The sequence below is a fragment of the Python bivittatus genome, unplaced genomic scaffold (genome assembly GCF_059951505.1).
Source record: "Python bivittatus isolate LINGU-HERP-01145 unplaced genomic scaffold, Pbiv_v1 ctg000480_np1212, whole genome shotgun sequence".
NCBI classification, from domain to species: Eukaryota; Metazoa; Chordata; class Lepidosauria; order Squamata; family Pythonidae; genus Python; species Python bivittatus.
In genome coordinates, this window is record NW_028277075.1 from 85520266 (window position 1) to 85541607 (window position 21342).

Genomic DNA, 21342 nt, shown 5'->3' on the forward strand with positions numbered 1-21342 from the left:
TACAGTTCCAGTAATTCTGGTGGTGTCTGTTCCCTGACCTGGCCTACCTAGCAAACTTTTTCTGAGTACATCTCTCCTTAAAACCTTTACAGTACAGTGTCCTCTCCTGTTACCTCAGCCTGTTCTTTTTATTGGTTCTTCACCACATTTCTCCATTTATGGGGCTTTCCGATCTTCCTTTGCCCTTGTCTCCACCTTTTCTACTTGTATACCCATGGGACTGCTGACGTTTTAGCTTTGCTTCCTTCCTCCGCAGGCAGGTAGTAGCCAACCACACATCATCAGGGCAGGACATTGCGTGAGAGCGATTTGGTCTTGTTATTGACTGCAAAGGTTTTGCCCTGACCCCTGCACCTTGGACAGGGAGAGGGCCTCCTCTTTCTCTTAAGGAAATCAGGAGCTTTCTTACTAAACTGAAACTTTTTGTTCAGGTCCAGCAGGAGCTTCATAGAAAGTGGTGGCAGTGGCACTTAAGGAAGCACCTCGGTTCCCATAAGCATCACAGCTCTTTGTTTCCAAATGAAGTAAGTGGGCTCACTCAAGTCTTGCAGCTGGCAAAGCCTGGTCCTCAGGAGGAAAGACGATCTTCTAACTCAATTCTGAGTAAAATGTAAAGGCTTCTAGTGCAGACAAGAACATGCTAGTTACTCAGAGGAAACCAGAAACTTGCATTTACCTAAACAGGCGTTGTGATTCAGGATTTAAAAGCTAGTTGTCAACTCTACCTGAAGCCTGACTTAAGCTACGGTCGAACCTTGCTATCATATGGATTATTTTGCAAAGATGATGTGTGAAAAGTCATTCCCAGCTGAAAGACTCATCCCTTTCATCTTGCTGGTTTTGTTTTTTGGAATCTACCACTTCAGGAGAATATATGTTCTCTTCTCTTTTTGGTTCCTTATTGGAGTGCTGATTCTGAACAATATTGTCATTTGGACAAGATATGACTCTGACTTATAAACTGGTTATATTTCTTGGGAAAATGTTGTATTGGGTGAACATGATAGAGTGCAAGTTTTCTTGCAGCGAGAAGAGATCCCTTTAGCATCAAAGCCACACCCTCAATTGGTCAAGGGATTTTGCTAGGAACTGTGTGGACTTATGAGTTTGCTGTTAGGGATCTAGGCAACTCAGCTGCCATGATGACCTTTACAACCTCCTCTTGAGAACTGATTTTGGCTCTGACTGACTTTGGGACTGCCACCTGGAAGCTAGACTACAATTCACTTTGTGAGAGACTGCTGTGTATCTTCAGTTCATCTAAGGCAGAAGCTGGATTGGGAAGATAACATATCTTATGTCCATTTTTCTGATCTGATTTCCTGTTGTTTTCTGAGCCTAATTCAAGCAATTGTTTTTGATTGACAAAGCTCTAATGAGTTTGGGAGGTGCCAGGCATATACCTGTGGGTATGTATGGGCCTTTGAGTCAGTGTTGACTCCTGGCGACTGCCTGGACAAGTCCTTGCAGTTTTCTTGGCAAGATTTTGCAAGTGGTTTTCCCTTGCCTGCTCCCTAGGGCTGAGAAAGAGTGGGGCCCAAAGTCACCCAGCTGGCTTTGTGCCTAAGACAGGACTAGAACTCACAGTCTCCTGGTTTCTAGCCTTAACCTCTACACCAAGCTGGCTGTATATACTTGTGGCTCTTCCCAATTCTGTGGGACTACAATTTCCAGCATTTCTGACCATTAGCCAAGCTGACAAGGACTGATGAGAGACAGAATATAGGAAGATCTGAAGAGTTCCTTATCCCTGCCTTCCATTGGTTGTTTCTCATTATATCCAATGTATAATGACCTTATCAATCTGTTGTAAGAGTGCTCTCTTAGCTACTTAATCTCTGTAATAATCAGCACATCAGTGGCATTTGCAGTACCTGTCTATTTTTTGTGAAAAGCTCTTCTCTGGAGGAATTTATCAAAACTCTAGCTAATTTAAGTTGGTTGTACAATATTCAGACTACAGGTAGTCCTTGTCTTATGACCACAATTGGGACTGGAACTTCCATCACTAAGCGATGTGGTCATTAAGTGAGTCATGTCCAATTTTACGACCTTTTTTGCAGTGGTCATTAAGCAAATCCAGCTTCCCCCATTGACTTTGCTTGTCAGAAGCCCCCTGGGAAGGTCACAAATGGCAATCATCCGACCCTGGGATGCTGCAACCATTGTAAATACATGCTGGTTGCCAAGCACTCAAATTTTGATCACGTGACCATGGGAATGCTGCAACTGTAAATGCAAGGTCTGGTTGTCACTTTTTCCACCACTGTCATAACTTTGAATGGTCGTTAAATGAATGATTGTAAGTCAAGGACTACCAGTAGTATAAGTAGTTCATGTCTGTCTTCTGCTAGTTTTGATGAATTGTGTGTTTTTATCAGCGAATATTGATATAGATAGTGGCTTGAGCTGACAGAGTTTCGGTATTGTTCTGTGGTTAGGACAATACAGCTGCTTTGTGGAAACTTTCCATTGTGAAAGTTAGGTATGTGTTTTCATATTATTGCATCTGATTCTGGTTTAACTGCTCCCTGTGCCAAGTGTCTCCCCAGTGAAAGTACTGTTGTAGCTATCAGTAGTCATGAAAATAATACTTCTGGGCCATATGATGCAATTTCAAGAGCCACAGCCTGATGGGTGTGGAATTTTATTTGTTTTACAGGAGCTGCTTGTATCACCACATACACACAAAAGTTCTTTCTGAGGATAGTCAGAGCCAACAATGAATTTTCTGGGCTCTCTTCCCCCCTAAACCAGCTTGCCACAAGCTGATGGCCCCTAGGTGTGTTAGACTATAACTCTCATCACCATAAGCCAATGTGTACAAGGATGGTGGGAGTTGTAGTCCAAGATTCTTGGACATTCCTGGAACATTTAGACATCTCACACACACCTACAGCTATATTCTGCCCAGTTTGTTTTTCTATGGTTTTGTTCACACATTGTACTAAGCTCTAGTTTGTTCGGTTTTCACCTAATGCTGTGGGGCAGGGGGTGTCAACCTAGCACCCTCTTTTCATGGTTCTTAAAGCTGAAAACTCTCAGCATAGAATTTTACCATGTTATGATGGAGAACAGATGAAAGCTTTAGTGTAAGCAAAGAAAATCTGTCTAAGCTGGCTGATCCGTTGCTGAACAATTCTTACCATTAAGATTTTTTTTTCCTGATTATAGCCTGCAATGGCTGGAGGAGATCATTTAATCCAACTCCCTGCTCCTGCATAGTGCTTTGGGGTGGGAGGAACCAGTTCCCTTTTGTATTCCTTGGTTTTTACTTGGTGTCACTGTGTAAAGCATAAAAATAAATCAACCCCCATTCTCACATAGCTTTATGCCCAGAGAATAAAGGTCAGCAGTTCTGGCAACTGTGACCCAAGACCCTCCACCAAGGATCTCAAGTAACTTAGAGGGGAGGGGGCACATTTTAAAAAAAAAATCTGATTAAGCTTGTACAGGCAAAATGGGAACATGGTCAAAACTCACTCTGGCCTTTTCCCCCTAAATTACCTGCATGAGCTCTCAATGGATAATTGCTATATACAGCAAACATAACTGTGTTGTGTGGCCTTATAAAACTCAATTATAAATATATAAATAACTCTTCTGACTCCTAAATTAAAATTCAATTATTAAAAACGATATATCTATTTCTTGTCCAGTGCCAATGAAATCATTAGTCTTATTCATGGGGTGGGCATCACACAAATTGATTTGCCATTTTAAGCTGCCACCAAGCTTGAGCACCAACCCACCGAGGTGCTGCTTCATTTCTCTCCCAGAGTGGCCTCTGGCTATCTGGCCCCGCGCCACAGGATTTTTAAGATGCCCCTAGACTCTTTGGTGTCTTTGTTGCAAGACTATTAGTGGCTGTAGTCTCCCTTGGTATCAATCACTATCTGGAATGTTATGTGTAGTCACTCTGCTGTCATAAAGTTGTGTTTGTATACTTGGTTATCTGAACAGAAATTCAAAAGTAAAGCAACCTGTTTGTTAGCCCCAAGTGAGAGAAAAGTAAACAGTCCCCAAGGTAGGAGAGGAGGAGAGCTGTCACACATCTTCCCAGCATGCTTGGATGGTTCTCTGTCCTGATAATAAAATATCACACAGGGAGAAGTATCCTAAATATGAAGAATTCCTGGAGTAATTAAAATTAGAGTCTTTCTTAATTCAACTTTGTCATCCTTAAGCTTTTGTACCAATAGAGGCGAATATGTGTAGCTCAGGGTTGAACCGTGGAGTCCTTGGGGTTCTCTGAGCTTGGTTCTTTTCTTGCAAACGTTTCATTACCCGGCTAGGTAACATCTTCAGTGATGTAAGCTTTTGTCTTGCATAAAACTTTGCACAAATGGTAAGAAGCATTATCTATGTCAATTTAGTTCTGGCCAAGCTTCCATCTTGCATGCTCTCTTTACCCCCCACCCCACCTTTTGTATGTAAATAAACATGCACGCCTTAATGTGCACACTTGCTGCAGACAAAAAGTCTGAGAGGACTAAGTAATACCCATTGGCAGATAGATAGCTCTACCAATATTCCATGAGTCATTTTTGACATGTCTGTCTTGCATACTATGACCATTTTGAAGCAATCCTTTACTGAATGAATTGACATGATTTACAAGCCTAAGCTAAATATTCAGTAAAGATGTTGCTTACTATCTGAACAGGACTTCCTAGTTGGATTTGATCAATGCGTGTCTTGCCACAACCTTCCTCAACTTCATGCCATTCAGAGATGTTCAATGTGAGTAAGGGAGACAGCATCCTCCAGCCGCTACTTATCCCTAGAAGGTGTATATCCCCACCATGAGGTATACCTGGATCACTATTTTTTTCTAAAGAAATTCAGTCTCTTCTGCTAAGTACTCTGTATGTGGGATCATACAGTCCAAGGATCATATAGTCCAACAACTATGTACCATGCAAAGCTGAAAGCAGTAAAATATAGTGCCAGGTGTTTCTATAGTCTTAGTTTTTATTTTAAAAACTCATCTAGCCATTCAAAGTTTAGGGAAAAGTCAGGAAACACTCTGGATAAATACATTGTTCAGGAATCGTTTAATAGTCTAGTGACCAAGCACATTGCATCTCATTTCTGTACACTTTACTATCTAATGAATCTTTGCTCAAAATTCTTAAGTTACATCCCTTTTTCTAATTTTGTAGTTTTGCACAGCAAGCAAGTTATCAGTTTACATCTACTTTACAAAGATTTTTTAAGTTCAAATTCTGATTTCTCTGAGAATTTTTTCCAGCTCCTTTTCTGTATCATTTAGTGCAAGTACAGGGGTTTATGTGTGTACATATATATTCACTTGCATTTGCTGTATGTCTCCCAGCTGTGACATTTATAGGTGACTAGAATTATCCATTTAAAAAGTAGTTTATTGAACATTTGACATTCAGATCCTAGATATCTTCCAACTTTCTTTTACAGTTTGTAGAAAACAGTTTAGAAAAGCTTACCTATTATAACTTACTTAATAAAACAATAATTATTAGAGATAAAGATCACCTAAGTAGTTTATTGAACATTTGACATTCAGATCCTAGATATCTTCCAATTTTCTTTTATAGTTTATAGAAAACAGTTTAGAAAAGCTTACCTACTATAACTTACTTAATAAAACAATAATTATCACAGATAAAGATCATCTAAACAAACACTTTCTGGCATTTACTAGCAAATAGCCTTTAATAGGACAAAGAAGAGTCAACTGTAAATAGTATTTACAGCTCTTTCAGAGTGTCAGCTCAAAATTGGTCTCTAATGTATTGTAATTGGATAGTTTTGAAGGCCTAATTTAATCAGAACCATCGTTTTTGAAAGGCAAGGATGATGACCATTCATTCAGCCCATGAAAAGAAAGGGTTCAGCCTTTTGAACATGAGCTGAAATTCCAGGCAAAGGATTGAATCATCAGAGCAAGAAAAATGAAAATAATACAGCAGCAAACACAGACACTAGCAGTATATCATCCGAGAAATCTGGAAGAATTCCACATTTGTTGTATTGCAAGCTAACCATTTGGAAAGCTCCATGGAGATCAAGGTTTGTCTTAAGTTCTTTAGATTATATTTTTCAAGGTAACTTCAAATTTCTTCACCAGGTGGTTGGGAAAGCTGTTGAATGAAATTAGTAACATGATAGACATCTGGCAACTGGGGAAAAAAAGCTATTGTTTTTAAAAACTATTCTCAATGTGAAAACATCAAAGCTCCAATCAAACAAATGTATCTTTCTTCAGATTCATACAATTTAATTTATACAGACCACAAAACAATACAGATAGATATGATTTGCTAATTGCAGGGCATCCGTCACCCTGGGAAGGATCTGGAGATACTTCATTGTAGTAACATCTCATGTTCTTCAACTGTGCAAAGTCTAACCATGCATAAGAGGTAATAATAAAAACGCAAGTTAAATGAAGTGCCAAGATCTTCCTAAGGGACAATGAATGGGATATCTTCTTTTGGTCATGGTAAACAAAAGTATATGATGCTGTTAGCATGGTATGTGAAGCTACTGCTTCTATCATAATTTGTCTAGTTAATTGACGAGCAGACTCTTTCCATTTATGGTCCTCTTAATATATTACACTATAACTCCCATTGCCCAAGGCAGCCTATGAAATGCTGGCTGGGGTTAGGCATTTAATCCGAACCCACCAGATTGGGGGAAGCTTGTTTAGACTACCAACATACTGGCTCTTTATTCCCAAGTAAAGATGGTTTGGAAGCTTCAAACATTTTAGAGGTAAACTTAGTAGAATAAGTAGGGCATTCCTAAATAGTCTTACAGCCAGCTGTAAAGACACAAGTATAAATAAGAATTAGTAAACCCAGAATTCAGTCTGGCATGCAGCTTTTACTGGAATACAGTGTTTCTTTCAAAAACAATGGTTCAGTGCAATTTCTCCATAGACAGTCTGACATCTTATCTGTGTGTTTCTTATGCTACTGATTTTTTTTTGTTGACAGTAATGGAAAATTTGGATTGGCAGTATAGGATATTTAGAAGTAGAAAATCCACAGGGATGGATTCAAACATTTAAAATGTTTTAAAATGGCAACAACTGTCCCCAGTTTATTCAACTTAATGCATTATTGTTACAGTAAAACATTATGAAACTACAGTACACGATAAAGGACACAAGTTGTTAATGAATAATAGAGAATTAATGTTCTAAACCTACGCTAAATCTGATCTACAATTTATTTCATTCATACTGTAGGAAAGTCTTAGGGTTGCAATCTTACAAGCTATATGTCAAAAAAAGGAGTGTATGAGTCTCCTATTTTTACCATTACCGCAAGCAAACATCTACGGTAATAGGGATGACCCTGTATTCTTAGCTGAGAATATACTTTTTAGAGGGATAAAAACTTAATTTTCTGTAATTGTGAAAAGCAGGAAGTAAAACTGAACAGGGCATTTTGTGGTTACATCCTCTGTAGTTAGAAATACATGGAGTTGCGATGTCTCTATGAAAAAAATATTTCTAGCTTGCAGGAAGGGGTTGACTCTCCACTACAATTCATTAAACTGCAATAGCACAGGGCTCTTTTTAAAAGATTATGTTAGATGGATAGCTTGCTTCTCAGCAGGAAAGGATCTTAGGATCCAGTTTACTCTGTTAGAAAATGCATACAGTGCTGGCATGATGTATAAATTATGTATAATGAAAGAAATAATAAGCACAGCTTTTAATAGTGGCTTACATCTGGCCATGTGAAAATGCAAATTATTTGTGTTTATTTGAAAGTGAAGTTCTGGTTGGCACTGCCCTATGCCCTCCATAGTACAAATATTTCTTGAGAAGAACACAATGCAGGGTAAGAACAAAACACATTCACACAGCGTACGTCTTATTCCACTTGGCTACGGAATTTGGTCCCCACCCAACTAATTGAAAATAGTGAGATTTGTTGTCTTATTCATTTCAGTGAGATACTTAAAGGATAATGACTGTAACTGGACTAAGGACATTGAGGCTTATGAACTGAGTTTTAAATTAAGCAAGTTACTTTTTGCTATTCCATTACTATGGTTAGATGCATTATTTAAAATCCCAACAGGTTATAATTTCCCATTTCCAGTACTCAGCATCCATTATCAACTGAATTTGGAGACATCCTCTAGAAAGTAGCAAGCTGTTGGAAATCTTTTATCTTATGCTATAAACAAAACAAAACTAAACAATTCCCCTCAAAAATGACCCCCTTGGCGTCTTTCTCAAACATTGATGAGCTGCAATATATTCTCAGGGTATTTGGTTGAGCTGCTGTTCATCATGTTTAATTTTTTCTCATTCTGTTCCATGGAAAAGTTAAGTTGTTAAGGTGAAGTCCACTGATTCCATTAAGGAAGAAAAGGAATGTTGCAATAAATTCACACCAATAGGTTAACGTAAAACTTGTGATAGTGATGTAGTCCCTCAGAAGGATTAGAAAGGTCACCACTCCAGCAGATGACAGCAGAAATGAGAAAAGAATGAGGACTGAGCCCATGGACCATTTTTTCCTTGAGTTGATGTCTTCGCAGACTTGAGAGACCATGAGAAGTTCCAGGCCAAAGATTGCAACAACAACAGCGAAAGATGCCATACTTCTTGCAAATGTCATTCCTATGCTTAACCCTCTGATATTGGTCAGAGAGAGATCAGTGGTACATTTCAAGGTGCTGTTGCTTCCAATGGTACAGAAATGCCACAGCCCGAAGAGTTTTCCTTTTGTAAAAAGCCAATGGCCATCACATACTGCAATGGACAATAAAACAATGGCAATTGCAACGCAGAGAATAATTAAGCTCCTAATAAATGTCTCAAAGAATGATTTCTTTGGTCTTCTACGAGTAAGTAACCACTGGGTCTTCAGGAGAAATTCCCAAAGAAGAAAAAGGAAGAGAAAAAAAGAAACATAGCTTTAGTTGAGGTAGAACAGACTATTTTGTTAAGAGCTGCATCCCCTTGGGATTATCTTTTGAAAGCCAGAGTGCCTGTGATAGCTGGAACTGAGACAGACAGTAGCTGTGGAGCCAGACCCCAAAGTGAATCAGGCCACATGTATTCTCTCTTTCTGACATTCCCTGTTCTCTGGTTCTTTATCTTTCTGCTATTCGTTCTTTCTCTCAGCCCCACAGGGTGACCAGGCATGTTGCTCTTAGTAAAATCTAGATTGCTCACTTGCAGAGTTTCTGAAAACAGACTGAGGGTTGTATAAAGTTACCATACTGTATCTCTTTTAAATAACAGACAACAAACTGTGATTTTTGGCATGCCAATTCATATCGTCAGTTAAAGTCAATTAAATATACTTTAAAGACCATTTATACACAATTGTTCCGAGAATGTCTTAAGAAGAATGCATACAGTTTAAACACTATTAACGCATTCCATGAATTCTACAGAATAGAAGCCCTGTAAATCTTCTGTTAATTATTCTATGGGAATGTAACATTTGGAAATAAAGAACATTATCTGTAATTTGTCATTCTCAAGGAAATGAAATGAAACTACAATAATGTGACTTCCTTTGAATTTTTTTGCATACACATCCTGACAGACAACTATTCAGAGAAGTCTCAAGATACAATTTTTAATACCAGCGGATATAGCTAGCAGCATGCGTTTTGCTAAAAGAGCAGAGACTGATTTTTGACAGTCACAGGAAATCCCCACCATCACCATTACAAAGTAAGCTCTTAAAATCTCTCTGTGTAAGCACAGATCTATTTACCCAAATGGACTGTCTTATTTTCAGGCAAGTATTTCTGATTAACACAGTTCCACTAGCTATCTGGCTTAAGACCGCTAGAAATTTTCAAAGGAAACATTCTAGCTTGGCTCCCACAGACTTAAACTGACCTAGCCCATTTGGTCTGCAGAGCTTCATACAGGACCTTTGCTTTTCCCCTAAATCCCCTTTTGAGGAAGAATAATGGAATACAGGCAAAACTGGGAAGAGAGTTGGCACAATCCAACTCACTTTGTCCACATGCTGCTTTTCCCCACTGAAAGGGAATAACAGGAAATAACACTGCAGGATTAGACTTGTTTTGCCTTTACTGTATCTTTCCTCACCATAGCTGTATCAAAGTTCTACTTTTACATCTTGTGGAAATAGTGTTAGTACATTATGAATCCCCAGCAGTACATCTTATTTTGACTATCTCATGCATGCACTACAAAGGCAACAGCCTTTTCATCTAGGTGTCCTCCAACTATTTATTTGTTAGATTTACCTTTTCTTTAAAAGTTCAACATCACTTATAGCAGGACCTTCCTTCATTTTGTCTCCACAAGAGCTACCTTCTGAGGTAGGTTGAGCTGAGGGACAGTGACAGATGCAAAATCACCCAGTGAGTTTCTTTGGCTAATGGGAAACTAGAACCTGGGTCTCCCCAGTTCTAGTCCAACACTTTGATCACTATACTGTGCTGGCTCTTGATGTTTATCTGGCATTAAAAAGTAGTTTAATGATAAGGTGCAAAACCATAACCATGGTTATAACACTTACTGGCATAGCCAAAGCAGCAATCCTTCATTTGCTATTTTTTAATTGCTTTCCCTCATCTGTATCATACTATACTGTACTCATTTTGTAATATCATTTATATTTTACAAACAACAGGCTGGAAAGACCCTAATCCCAAAGGACTGTAGTCTAAAACAGGCCAGGGGAACAACTCAAGAAAAAGAAGAGAACAGAATAGGCATTTTTTCCCATGACATGCAGTTTGGCTTGGTTACACTACAGTATTGAGGTTGGGAGAAAGATCTCAAGGCTTTCAGGACAGATGAGTTTGAAGAAGGTTTTTTTAAATAGTTTCTGGCATCAGGGACGTCAAGGGAGAAGTCATTTCAAGATGTCCAGGATCAATGGAGTTGTAAAGAGTGATAGCAACAGGAAGAGATGTGCTGGAATATCAGCATGGAGGGATAAAGCAACAGAAGATTTTACAAGTAAGGATAAGGAACTCCTGCAAGATCTGTATGGATGATACTTCTGAGTCAGCTACTCAGCAGGCAATTAATTCACATCTGGCACCACTTGATCATGGATGATCACATGTGGTGGTCATTTTTGAAGTCATCCAGCTGTCTTTTTTTTTTTTTTTAAGTGAATTATCACCTAATAACATTGTGGGGGCTTACCTATCCTATCCCCTTCTGCTTCTTTTCTACCTTCTTCACACAATTAAGTGAGGAGTTTAACTTTGAAAAACTTGGGGCTTGTTTCTAGCTAAAATTAATTCCCTCTTCTTGGCATTAACATTGACTGGGGTTTATTTCACTGTGTTGTGATGTTCACATGATCCCCTAATACCCTCTTTAACCCAGTTAAACATGCTATGTGAATAGGGGCTGAGGGGAAGATACGAACAGATTATAAGCCTTTGGTGAGCTAAATGTCTAATAGACATAGGTGGATGAAAAGAAGACAAGAGAAGACCAAGAGGAACAAAGAGCATTAATTGGCAAGAAATGACCAGGCTTTTGTACAGAAAGAAAAGACAATTTTTTTTATAAATGTTGTCAAAAAATAAGGAAAGAGGGAAGAGGCTATACATTTCATTTTGGACAAACTGAATGTGAGAAGATAAAGCAGCAGTACCTACTATAGCAGAATGGGGAATCAGTAGCTCTCCAGATGTTACTAATCTAAAACTCACCCAAACCCCAATCATCATGGCCAATTATGAGGAATGCTGGGAACAGCAATATTTGGAGAACTACTGATTTGTCATCCTTGCATTTAAGCTTTTGAAAACTCTAAAATACACCATAAATGCTAAAGATGATTACAGAAAGAGATTGAAAGTTAATCTTGAGTTAGTCAGCACTATTCCATTTCTGAGGAATTTAGCTCCAAAAGTATTGATCAAGAAATATTCTCTTATGTTTCCTTTTTTCTTAATTGCCATTCCTGTGGCGCACTTTGTTTTGAAAATCCCTCTTGTACAAGACTTGCTGTGCACAAGCCAGTTTTGCTGAAACATCAGTAACATGCCAGCAAGGGACAGACTTGCTGATCTTTGTAAACAACTCATTGCATTATAAGAAAAAGGAAGGAAATTGAGCAATTTGAGGATGGTACTTTGGTTCTTAGATGCCCCCACCCCTAAAAAAGGTAGAGAAAGCACATCAAGCATAACTTCTTTAATTCTTTCCAACCTCCTTATCAGCAATAGCTATAGGAGGCATCTGTATTTGCTTCTGTGTAATGAAGTAACACATTCCATCTCTCTGGGTGAATGTGCCTCCTTTCTTACCCCATGTCTGTGAGTGTTTGTGTGATGCCTGCATTGGGAAGCGGGGGGCTGCATATACTCTGCTCACATGACCAGGAGAGAGACAGGCTTAGAATGGAGTAGTTAGAATGGAGCCCAACTGATCACCTATTAGGATGCACAGGCAGATTTTTTTTTTCTGGAATATTTTTCTTTGCAGTTTCTGGCCAGATTTGGCCCATTTTCAAACTCCACCTTCTTTTGGTGGCTTCTCCTATTGTATCAGGTTTTGTCTAATTCTGTTCATGGTTTGGACAGTCATCCTGCTGATGGGCAGATAGACGGAGTCTCCTGAGTCTCTCTACATAATTTCTTTCCAACCTTCTGTTGTGTTGGAAACATTTCATTTTGTGTGTGTTTCTACTCACCCCACTAGTTGGATTTGCATGTGTTTATCTGAATTCCCCTCAGAATATTATCAGGTTGGATGCATATATGTTGGTATGTGTGTGTTTCTGTTCTCCCCCCCCCCCCCATGTTACATCCATCTTGTTTTAGTGGTGGGAAGCATAGGGCAGGCTGTAAATGCTCCCTTCTGAGTCACATGACCTTCCACCTTTAAAGAGAGGATGTTTAATTTTGTTTTTCTTAATAGCTCTGCCCTGGGTCACATGATCAGGAGGGGGAGCTTAAGAATGGACATTAAACATCAGCATTCTGAATCACTGCCCGGCTGCCTCTTCTATAGGGACATAAAGGGGGTGAGTAGAAACACACACAAAATGAAATGTTTCCAACACAACAGAAGGTTGGAAAGAAATTATGTAGAGAGACTCAGGAGACTCCGTCTATCTGCTCATCAGCAGGATGACTGCCCAAACAATGAACAGAATTAGACAAAACCTGATACAATAGGAGAAGCCACCAAAAGAAGGTGGAGTTTGAAAATGGGCCAAATCTGGCCAGAAACTTTTTTTCAGGAAAGTTTTCTTCCAAGCCAGATCTGCCTTTTTCAAATTCAGTCTTTTTTATGCCAGCTTCTCCCATCACACCCCCTAATTTTTCATCTCATTTGGTTCACTTCTTGGAGGGTCACCCGCCAGACAGAGCCTGAAGCCCTTTCGTGTAACATTGCATTGGGCTGGAAAGAACTAAAACCAGCACTCTTTACCTGAAGCCCAATCTTCAAACGTGTTTTTTCCCAGCCTTTAAACCCTTCCCAAAGCCGTGCAACCGTTTGCCCACAAAAGTGAGACGCCTGTTATCCCTGTGCGATAGTAAATCTAGGAAGGCCGATTTAAAACTGAACTTCAGGGGAGCGGGGAGAAGACAGTCTGTATGATAGAAGACTTTCAACTTTTCAATATTTGAGTACCAGACCAGTGCTTGGTTAGGGAAACTTTCCGTCTAAAAGAAATGCAACAGTCAGGATTTATGGTTTTTCGGTGGAAAAGCTCCCCCCCCCCGCCTCCCCGCGTTTCAAGAGAGGATTTGCAGAGAGCAACAGGTGATAAAGAAGTCCGAGTCGGTCGCTGCGAGGAACCGCTCCGCCTGGAGGGCGAAGAGCGAACGCGTATCGGGGAGAACAAAGGAGCCGCCGGCACAAGCTTCCACGGATGGAGCACCCGCGCCCCGCAAGCCCCGCTGCCCGCGCCAACGAGCGCCTCTTCCACCCCCGGGACGCGGCAGTCTCCCCTGCTTCCGCTGCTGTCCCCAAATTACCTGCGCTGCTATGGCTGTCATGGTGACTTGCGCTCCTTGCGGAGGCGGAAAGCCGGAGGGGAACTTCGCTCCGCTTTGTCCCTGGCGCTGGCGGGAAAAGTCTCCGGCGCCCCCTTCAGCGCCAGAGGGGTTCGGGGCAGAGCGGCCCCCCGGACAACATCCCCGGAGAGTCGGTCAGGCCGGGCGGCGGAGTGCCCTTTGAGTTTTCGCTCTGACTGAGTCAGCAGCCCAGCAGCTCCGGGAGGAGGAGGCGGGCAGAAGCGGGGGGGGGGGGGGCGGAGTGCTCCGGGGAAACAAGGCGCGCCGGGAAGGGGCCGCCGCCGCCGCCGCCGCCTGCTGTGCCACTCTCGCGGAATTGAGGGAGGTCGGTACTTAATGCAAGACGCCCCCTCCTCCCGCTTTTTCCAAGAAGGTGGCGCTCTCTCTTACCCCGCGTGACTGAACCAGTTTCCTGACTGAACCCGAGATTTGCTAGGTTCGCACCGCACGCTGGGCCACAAAGGGAGCGTGTTGGCCGGCTGCGTGGCTGCCCCACGCTGGGTTAATAGAGGGGTGGCTGCTTTGTGGTGGGGTCAGTGGGTCCTTCAGACTTCGAGGCTGCGTTGCACTGTCAGTGGCTGAATGCTTCGACCAGTGAATCTCGGGATCCTGAATTAACCCAATTGCTTGAGGTTGCGCAACAGGCTATGAACTAATCACACTGACTGGGCTCGCACAACAGACCGCCGCAAAACCACCACCACAACATCTAAGCAAAGTTAACACTCATCAAGATGAGTCTTTTAGGCAAATACAGCCAGGATGTTGCAATGCCTCAGTCTCAACTTACTGCCTGGATCCCACCAAACGCCGGAGGAAGAATTGCAGAGCAGCGACGCTCACTGCTTATCCTTCTTAAAAAGCAGCTGAATTAAGAAGGTTAAGGGCTAGAAGAATGGATCAGATCCTTTAATGGTGAACCCCACTCCCATCAGTCAGTCAGTCAGTCAGTCAGTCTCAGCTACTTGTAATCATAGAATCACGTCCACGTTGACTTTCTGGCGACAGTACCGCACCTCCAAAAGGAAGGCTATCAGGATGGCCACTAGATGGCGGCAAAGAAGTGAGAGTTCGCCGTCTCTCTCGTCATCTCGTGACTGTCGGGAGTTTTCCAGACAGTCTGGTAGCCCCGTCCCAATGCTAGATTAATTGTGAAAATGGGAATGTTTCTGCTTTCAAACTGTAATCAGTGACTGGGTTGTGTGATTCCTGAAGCACAGCCCAGTTACATTTTCATTTAATGTGTGTGAACCCAGCCTTTCTGGTTAATTTCTGGGTCAGTGTGTTGCACAAGACAGGAAATTAGAGTAATTAAATTATGGATAAAGATGTAACCTGCTCTGCCCTATGCTGCTGATCCAAAATGCTACACCCTCCCGCCAGAATTAGACGGGTTAAAGACCCATCTCTCAACCACTGTGGCATACACAGGAATATGACGGGTGTCATTCACTGGTGGCCAGGATAAGCAAAGAAGATGGCACAAGCCAAATGTTCAATAACGATCAGGGAGATTTTCATTTGTATCAGCTGCAGTGCAATCCCAAGCGCTTCTTACAACATATGTAAAGAATTGCCAACAGAAAGGTGGAGTTTGCATAATATATTAAGCTGTAATACAGCTTCAGCTTATGTTGTTTGAGCCCAAACTTTCTGGTTTGTAAACCACAGTTTATGGCTTAGCATGTTGTATAAACTTAATCAGTTGCAGTTTATTCAGTAAACCATGGCAAAATAAGCACTAGTTTAACACTGTGCAAATCCAGTCAGAGTTTAATATCTAGCATCAAATTTCATTGTTGGTGTGTTCAGCTGGGAATCAGTATCCTCAGATTCTATATGGTCATCCAATTTATATGAGACCTGATTTGCATGGCACACTGGATCATAAACTAGTTACAGTAGTTGGATTCGCACCACATATTGAGTCCAAAGCTAATCAACACATTTTAACCAAGAATGTTGCATGAACACAACTTTCTCTATGTAAACCTAGAAAATTGTTTTTTTCATGGCTTATGGAATTAAGTTAAACCATGGGTAAAGGTGTCATGAAAAAACCCCTTTAGCAATGTTTTCTTGCTCTTGATCCTGAAATGGATTCAGAACAGCTGAGTATTGAACTAGGGTACCCTTCCCAACCTAGTGTCCTTCTGAACTACAGTTTCTATGAAACTCAGAGGTAATGGGAGCATATTGCTGAAGCATGGTTGAGGAAAAGCATTCTGACACATTTTGTAGGTGAACAGCTTACCATCATGTATGCCCTTATCTGGGAGTTAAGTCCCACTGAGCTCAGTGGGGTTACTTCTAAGTAAACAGATAAAAATAAGTACTGTATTCTTATTTCCAAGAGGGAAAAATAAAGATAGTTGTGGCTGTTTGGGAGAAAAAATAATAAAGTAAACTGCATAATACTTATATTAGATAGAACTACAGAATCCAGTGGACCAGTAAATGGCAACAAAATTTTAAAGTTTTTCTGTCTCTTTGTTGTCATCTAGTGCAGTGTTCCTCAACCTTTGCAACTTTAAGATATGTGGACTTCAACTCCCAGAATTCCCCAGCCAGGATGGGGAGTTGAAGTCCACATATCTTAAAGTTGCAAAGGTTGAGGAACACTGATCTAGTGGTTGCCTAGATATTTACAGCATAGAACTACAGCTCTAAAGACCACCTTTAGAATTCACTGAAATTCTTTTACAGGTTGAACTTTAAGAAAGAAAAAAATCCCTCAGAAGTGGAGGAGAGAGAGGAAAACAAATGGAAAGGGATGGAGGACAAGCCTTGACTAATATGATAATGAGACCATTGGGTTTTTTTGGGGTCATCTCTAGTTTTAAACCAGCTTTTCCAAATCCAGCATTGTTCAACTGTGTAAGACTACACCTCTCTTTTTACTTAGCCAACATTGGTATGCTGATTGGATGATGGCAAGTATAATCCAATACATCTGGACGGTGCTAGGCTAGGGAAGGGTGTCCTACCCTCCCAACTGTTTATTACATCAAGCATATTATTCCATTTTCTCTCCCTTGTTCTTCTGTTCTCAAAGGCTGCTTTCTCATTCTCAGAACAGGAGGACAGCCTTTTGTATGAACAAGAATGTATCATGAAGACACGGCCCATTCTGAAGTGCAGCAAATCTGAAATAATATCCATACAGGAAAACAAAAACAAATCAGGATTCTGGCGATCCCTTGTTCCAGGAGTGATTTCAGCTTTCCCCCCTATTCACTTGATTTTCTGCAAGCTGGTGGAAGGAGAGGGAGAGGAAAAAGATGCCTAAAAATGTATTTTTTGAAATTGAGACTAATCAGCTATGCAGTTGATTGATCAGATTCCCAGTAATAATGAGATAAGTAGTGTTAAAATATATGCATCAAATAATATGCCTGGGAGATGCTATTGGCAGAAATTAAGGTTTGAAGAGAAGTAAAAGCAACACTGTGTAATGTTCTAATTTTGTTGGATGAACCATAAATCCTACAAGAACAAAACAAAGGAGGAACAGCAACATTTAGTTGATAGAATGCCACGTTAGGAGTAAAAAAAAACTTGGGTCCAAATTCTATCTCAGCCTCAGAGCTTATTGTCTGACCATTTAGCATCTGTTCAGCCTGATCTTTCAGATGGGATTGATGCAAAGATAGAAAAGGTAGCAGGTGTGCTCCCAGGAACTCCTTGAAGAAACAGGAAAAGTGCTGAATATTTAAATATACCATTATTATTTAAAATGTTATGTGTTTAAATTACTTGTTAGCTAGGTTGGCCCAAACACCGGGCTAGTATGGGACTCAGTCCAGGCTAACATTTCCAATTCAGCTGCTCCATACGACAATTTCCCTTTGAATATCCTTTTTTTAAAAAAATTCAGGATGGTAGCTTGGGTTGATAAAAAGATCTTTCTCTACATTCACCTAATCATGGTCCAGTATGCCTTGGCTAATTTTTTTTTTTTTTGGTGCCATGTATACCCAGTGATATTTTGTCTCCTGTGAGTTAGACAGCTTAATTCATCCATAGCTGTACTGCTGTTAAAATAGAATTATCTCCAAAAATGTTCTATGGCTGCTGCAAAGTGTGTAAAATTGGTTACACTTTGCTACCTATTATGTCAGAGGAGAAGCCAGGTGACCAGTAGTGGATGAGATATGAGCAACGCTTATTGGCTGCTTTAGGCTGATGTGGGCATGCTCCTCCCCCCTACTCCATCTGTGGTCAACCTTGTCTGCTGTCATTCTGCTGTATGCAGCAATGCTCTGCTAACTGTCCATCAGAATTCCATACTAGCACTAAATTGCATATGTTTTAACTCTCTGGTCCTTACTGATTTTACTGATTACACAAGAGAGAAATAGTGAAACAATGGAATGACTGGGCCAAACCACCTCTCCCACTGCCTCCTGGATTAAAGTCCTCACACAAAGAAAGGTAAAGAAGAGCAGAGTAATTCCAAGTAAAGTACTGTGGAGTCCTTGGGGTTCTCTGAGCTTGGTTGTTTTTGTGCAAACGTTTCGTTACCCGGCTAGGTAACATCCTCAGTGCTAGCACGGAATGTCTGCTTATATACCGTGGCATGCCCTGCCAGTGTTGGTGTGGGTGTGGGTTTTGTTTTGTTTTATTTTTTCCCCCTCTGGTAGTTCCTTGATTAGGGTATTGTTTACTGCTTGATTGTATGTCTGGTAATAATCTTGGTGTTACCCTAATCAAGGAACTACCAGAGGGGAAAAAAATAAAACAAAACCCACGCCCACACCAACACTGGCAGGGCATGCCACTGTATATAAACAGAGAGCAAACCCATCCCATTCTAGCGCTGAAGATGTTACCTAGCCGGGCAATGAAACGTTTGCAAGAAAACACCCAAGCTCAGAGAACCCCAAGGACTCTACAGTTCAACCCTGAGATACACATATTCTCTTCTATTGGTAAGTAAAGTACTGCTTGTGACTCAGCTCCCTTCTTGACTCTAATCCAGTGTTTTTCAACCTTGCTGGCTGGGGAATTCTGGGAGTTGAAGTCCACACATCTTAAAGTTGCCAAGGTTGAGAAATACTCCTCTAATCTGTTTTAAAAAAAAAAAAAGCAAAAACTTTGTTCAGCTTGGATAAGAAGAGAATGGGATATAAGAGGAGCCACAAGAATGAGTGTAGATATGATGGAGTAATCCAATCAGACCGACCACATATCTAACGCAGTGCCACGACTGGCAGACATGCAGAAGAGGGAGGACAGCAAAGCTACAGGAATTAACCAATTGTTGCTTCTTGCATCTCATTGTCATCTAACCCCATTATTTGGTTTATTTGCTTATGAACTTTATATCTGGCCTACACAAGGAAACAAATGCAAAATAATGTTTTATAATATCTCAGAACCTATCTGCATGAAACCTTTCAACTGAGGAAAGCATTTCATATGTCTGATAGCTGAATGAGTCTGCAGAGCTTTTCACTGCTAAGTCTTTACAATGTTACAAATCTCCATTCCCTCTTATAAAGCAGACTCACACATCTACATGCTCTTCATAAAGGAGATAGCCCAGCAAGAATTGCACAACACACAATGTCAGAAGACGCAGGAGAAATACGGCACTTGGGCAACTCTGATGAGTCTGGAAAAACTGGAACCAAAGTCAGCATTTTGCCTTTTGTTGATCGTTTTTAATCCCCATGAAAGTGGCATCATTATGCTAAGATGATCCATGAGCAATGTTCTACTATTCCTCTATCTCACACTTTTCTTATGTTCACAAGTTGGAACTAGTAGGGAATGTGGATGGCATAGTTCTTGAGGTATCAGGCAGCAATAAAGGAGATCCAGGTTCAAATCCCCATTATTTTTCAGCCCAGCCTGGCTCAGAAGGTTCTTCTTAAGAGGATAAATGAAGTACCCCCCCCCCCCAATCTGTGCAACAATAAAAAATGAGATAAATGAATTAGCTGTCCAGGAATTGCAGAATGAAGGAAACAAGTAGGAGCAAGACTATTTTGACTTTGGCGCTCCTTGCCTATGCAGTGAACTGATTGTTGGAGCAGGATGATGGAGCAACAAGAAGGCTCTGAGTACTATAGTTTCTCTACCCTTTGTGGCTTGGATATAGATTTATAGAAGGGTTCCTTTGGGCTGGGGGTTGTGCTCTCATAACATATTGGGAGGTAAGTCATTAAGCCAACCACTGAGAAGGGAAATGAAAGGATAACTGAGTAAAAAAGTTTGTTTGTTTGTTTTTAACCTGGCAAGAAGGTCTCTAAAATGGTAGCAATCTAAGTCAACCTTCAGGTCTAGCTCCTGGCGGTGTCCTCTTGTGGGTGGCTTCCTTCTCTCATATTGGACTCTAACGAATTTATCTGGCTGTGGTGACAATGCTCCAAGTTGAAGAATGCATTTAGCCATGCTTTAAATTTCCTGTAATGCCTCCCAGATCTAAGCCAAGGGCATTCTGGGACATTAAAAGAGTAGTTAGGTTGAGATACTCCTTTTTTCTCAGAACATTAAGGCCTCAGAGAGAATTGAAGAAGGGATCAGACCATGCCGCAAAGATAGCAGTGCAAGGGTCCTGATGTCAGCCTGCCTACTCTGCTTTCCTTCCCAGTTTAAGTGCCAGGGATGAGTGTGTGCAGATGTACCACATGACTCATACAGAAGAATGGAAACAAAACCCCCCTCCATCTGACTTCACTAATCAAATGTGGATATGATGAAAAATACATGAGCTTCGCATTCTATGAACCTTAAATTAGTAGGATTCAATTATAACTGACATTATTTTTCCTTATCAGTTACTGCTGATATGACTGCAATTAGGCCCTCTTCCAAGATGCTTCAAAAGGAATATCTGGACTCAACACCCCATGAACTGATGAACAGCAGAATTCCTCTACATGCTTATTTTTATGGAAATAGCATTGTTCAATAGAACTTATGCTTTAGTGTGTTTACAATGAACTCTTTGTGTGTGTGTGTGTGCGTGCGCGCGCATGCAGGTTAGCACTTATTCCTCCTACTTTTTTCTTGAAGGAATAGGTGCACACACACTTCTTGGTGAGACATGTTAGTCACGCCTAAGTTCTTGAAACTTTCTTTGGCTTGTAGCCATGGCTTTTCAGAGAGACACGCAAATTACAGAGCTGAGTAGCTATTATGCAAACAGATCAGTGGAATACAACCCTCTTGTGGGTTTTTTGCTTCTCTCTAGTCTGAATTTAATTTGCAATTTATGCATGCTTATTAACACGGGCAACTCTAGAAAATGTTTGGGGCCTTTGGTGATATAGGGTGGCAAAGACTTTGATTAGGGTAACATGGTTTTCTCTCTTTCTCCCTCTCTCTCACAAATATTCT

The 21342-nt window shown here is 40.9% G+C and overlaps 2 protein-coding genes across 2 annotated transcripts in view; one reads left to right on the forward strand and one right to left on the reverse strand.

Moving 5' to 3' along the window:
- The window catches only part of SCTR (secretin receptor), a 31702-nt gene extending 26800 nt beyond the window's left edge, over positions 1–4902 (forward strand). The window contains exon 13 of the mRNA XM_015887627.3: positions 432–4902. Coding sequence (XP_015743113.2) covers positions 432–614 — 183 coding nt within the window. The 3' untranslated portion in view covers positions 615–4902. The remainder of the gene's footprint in view (positions 1–431) is intronic.
- A 93-nt stretch (positions 4903–4995) lies between these two features.
- Positions 4996–14195, reverse strand: TMEM37 (transmembrane protein 37). Its single transcript, XM_007425536.4, has 2 exons — positions 13957–14195; positions 4996–8873 (listed from the first exon to the last, which is right to left on the reverse strand). The coding sequence occupies exons 1-2, from the start codon at positions 13975–13977 to the stop codon at positions 8301–8303; spliced, it is 594 nt and encodes a 197-aa protein (XP_007425598.1). The 5' UTR covers positions 13978–14195; the 3' UTR covers positions 4996–8300.
- Between the last annotated feature and the right edge of the window lie 7147 nt (positions 14196–21342).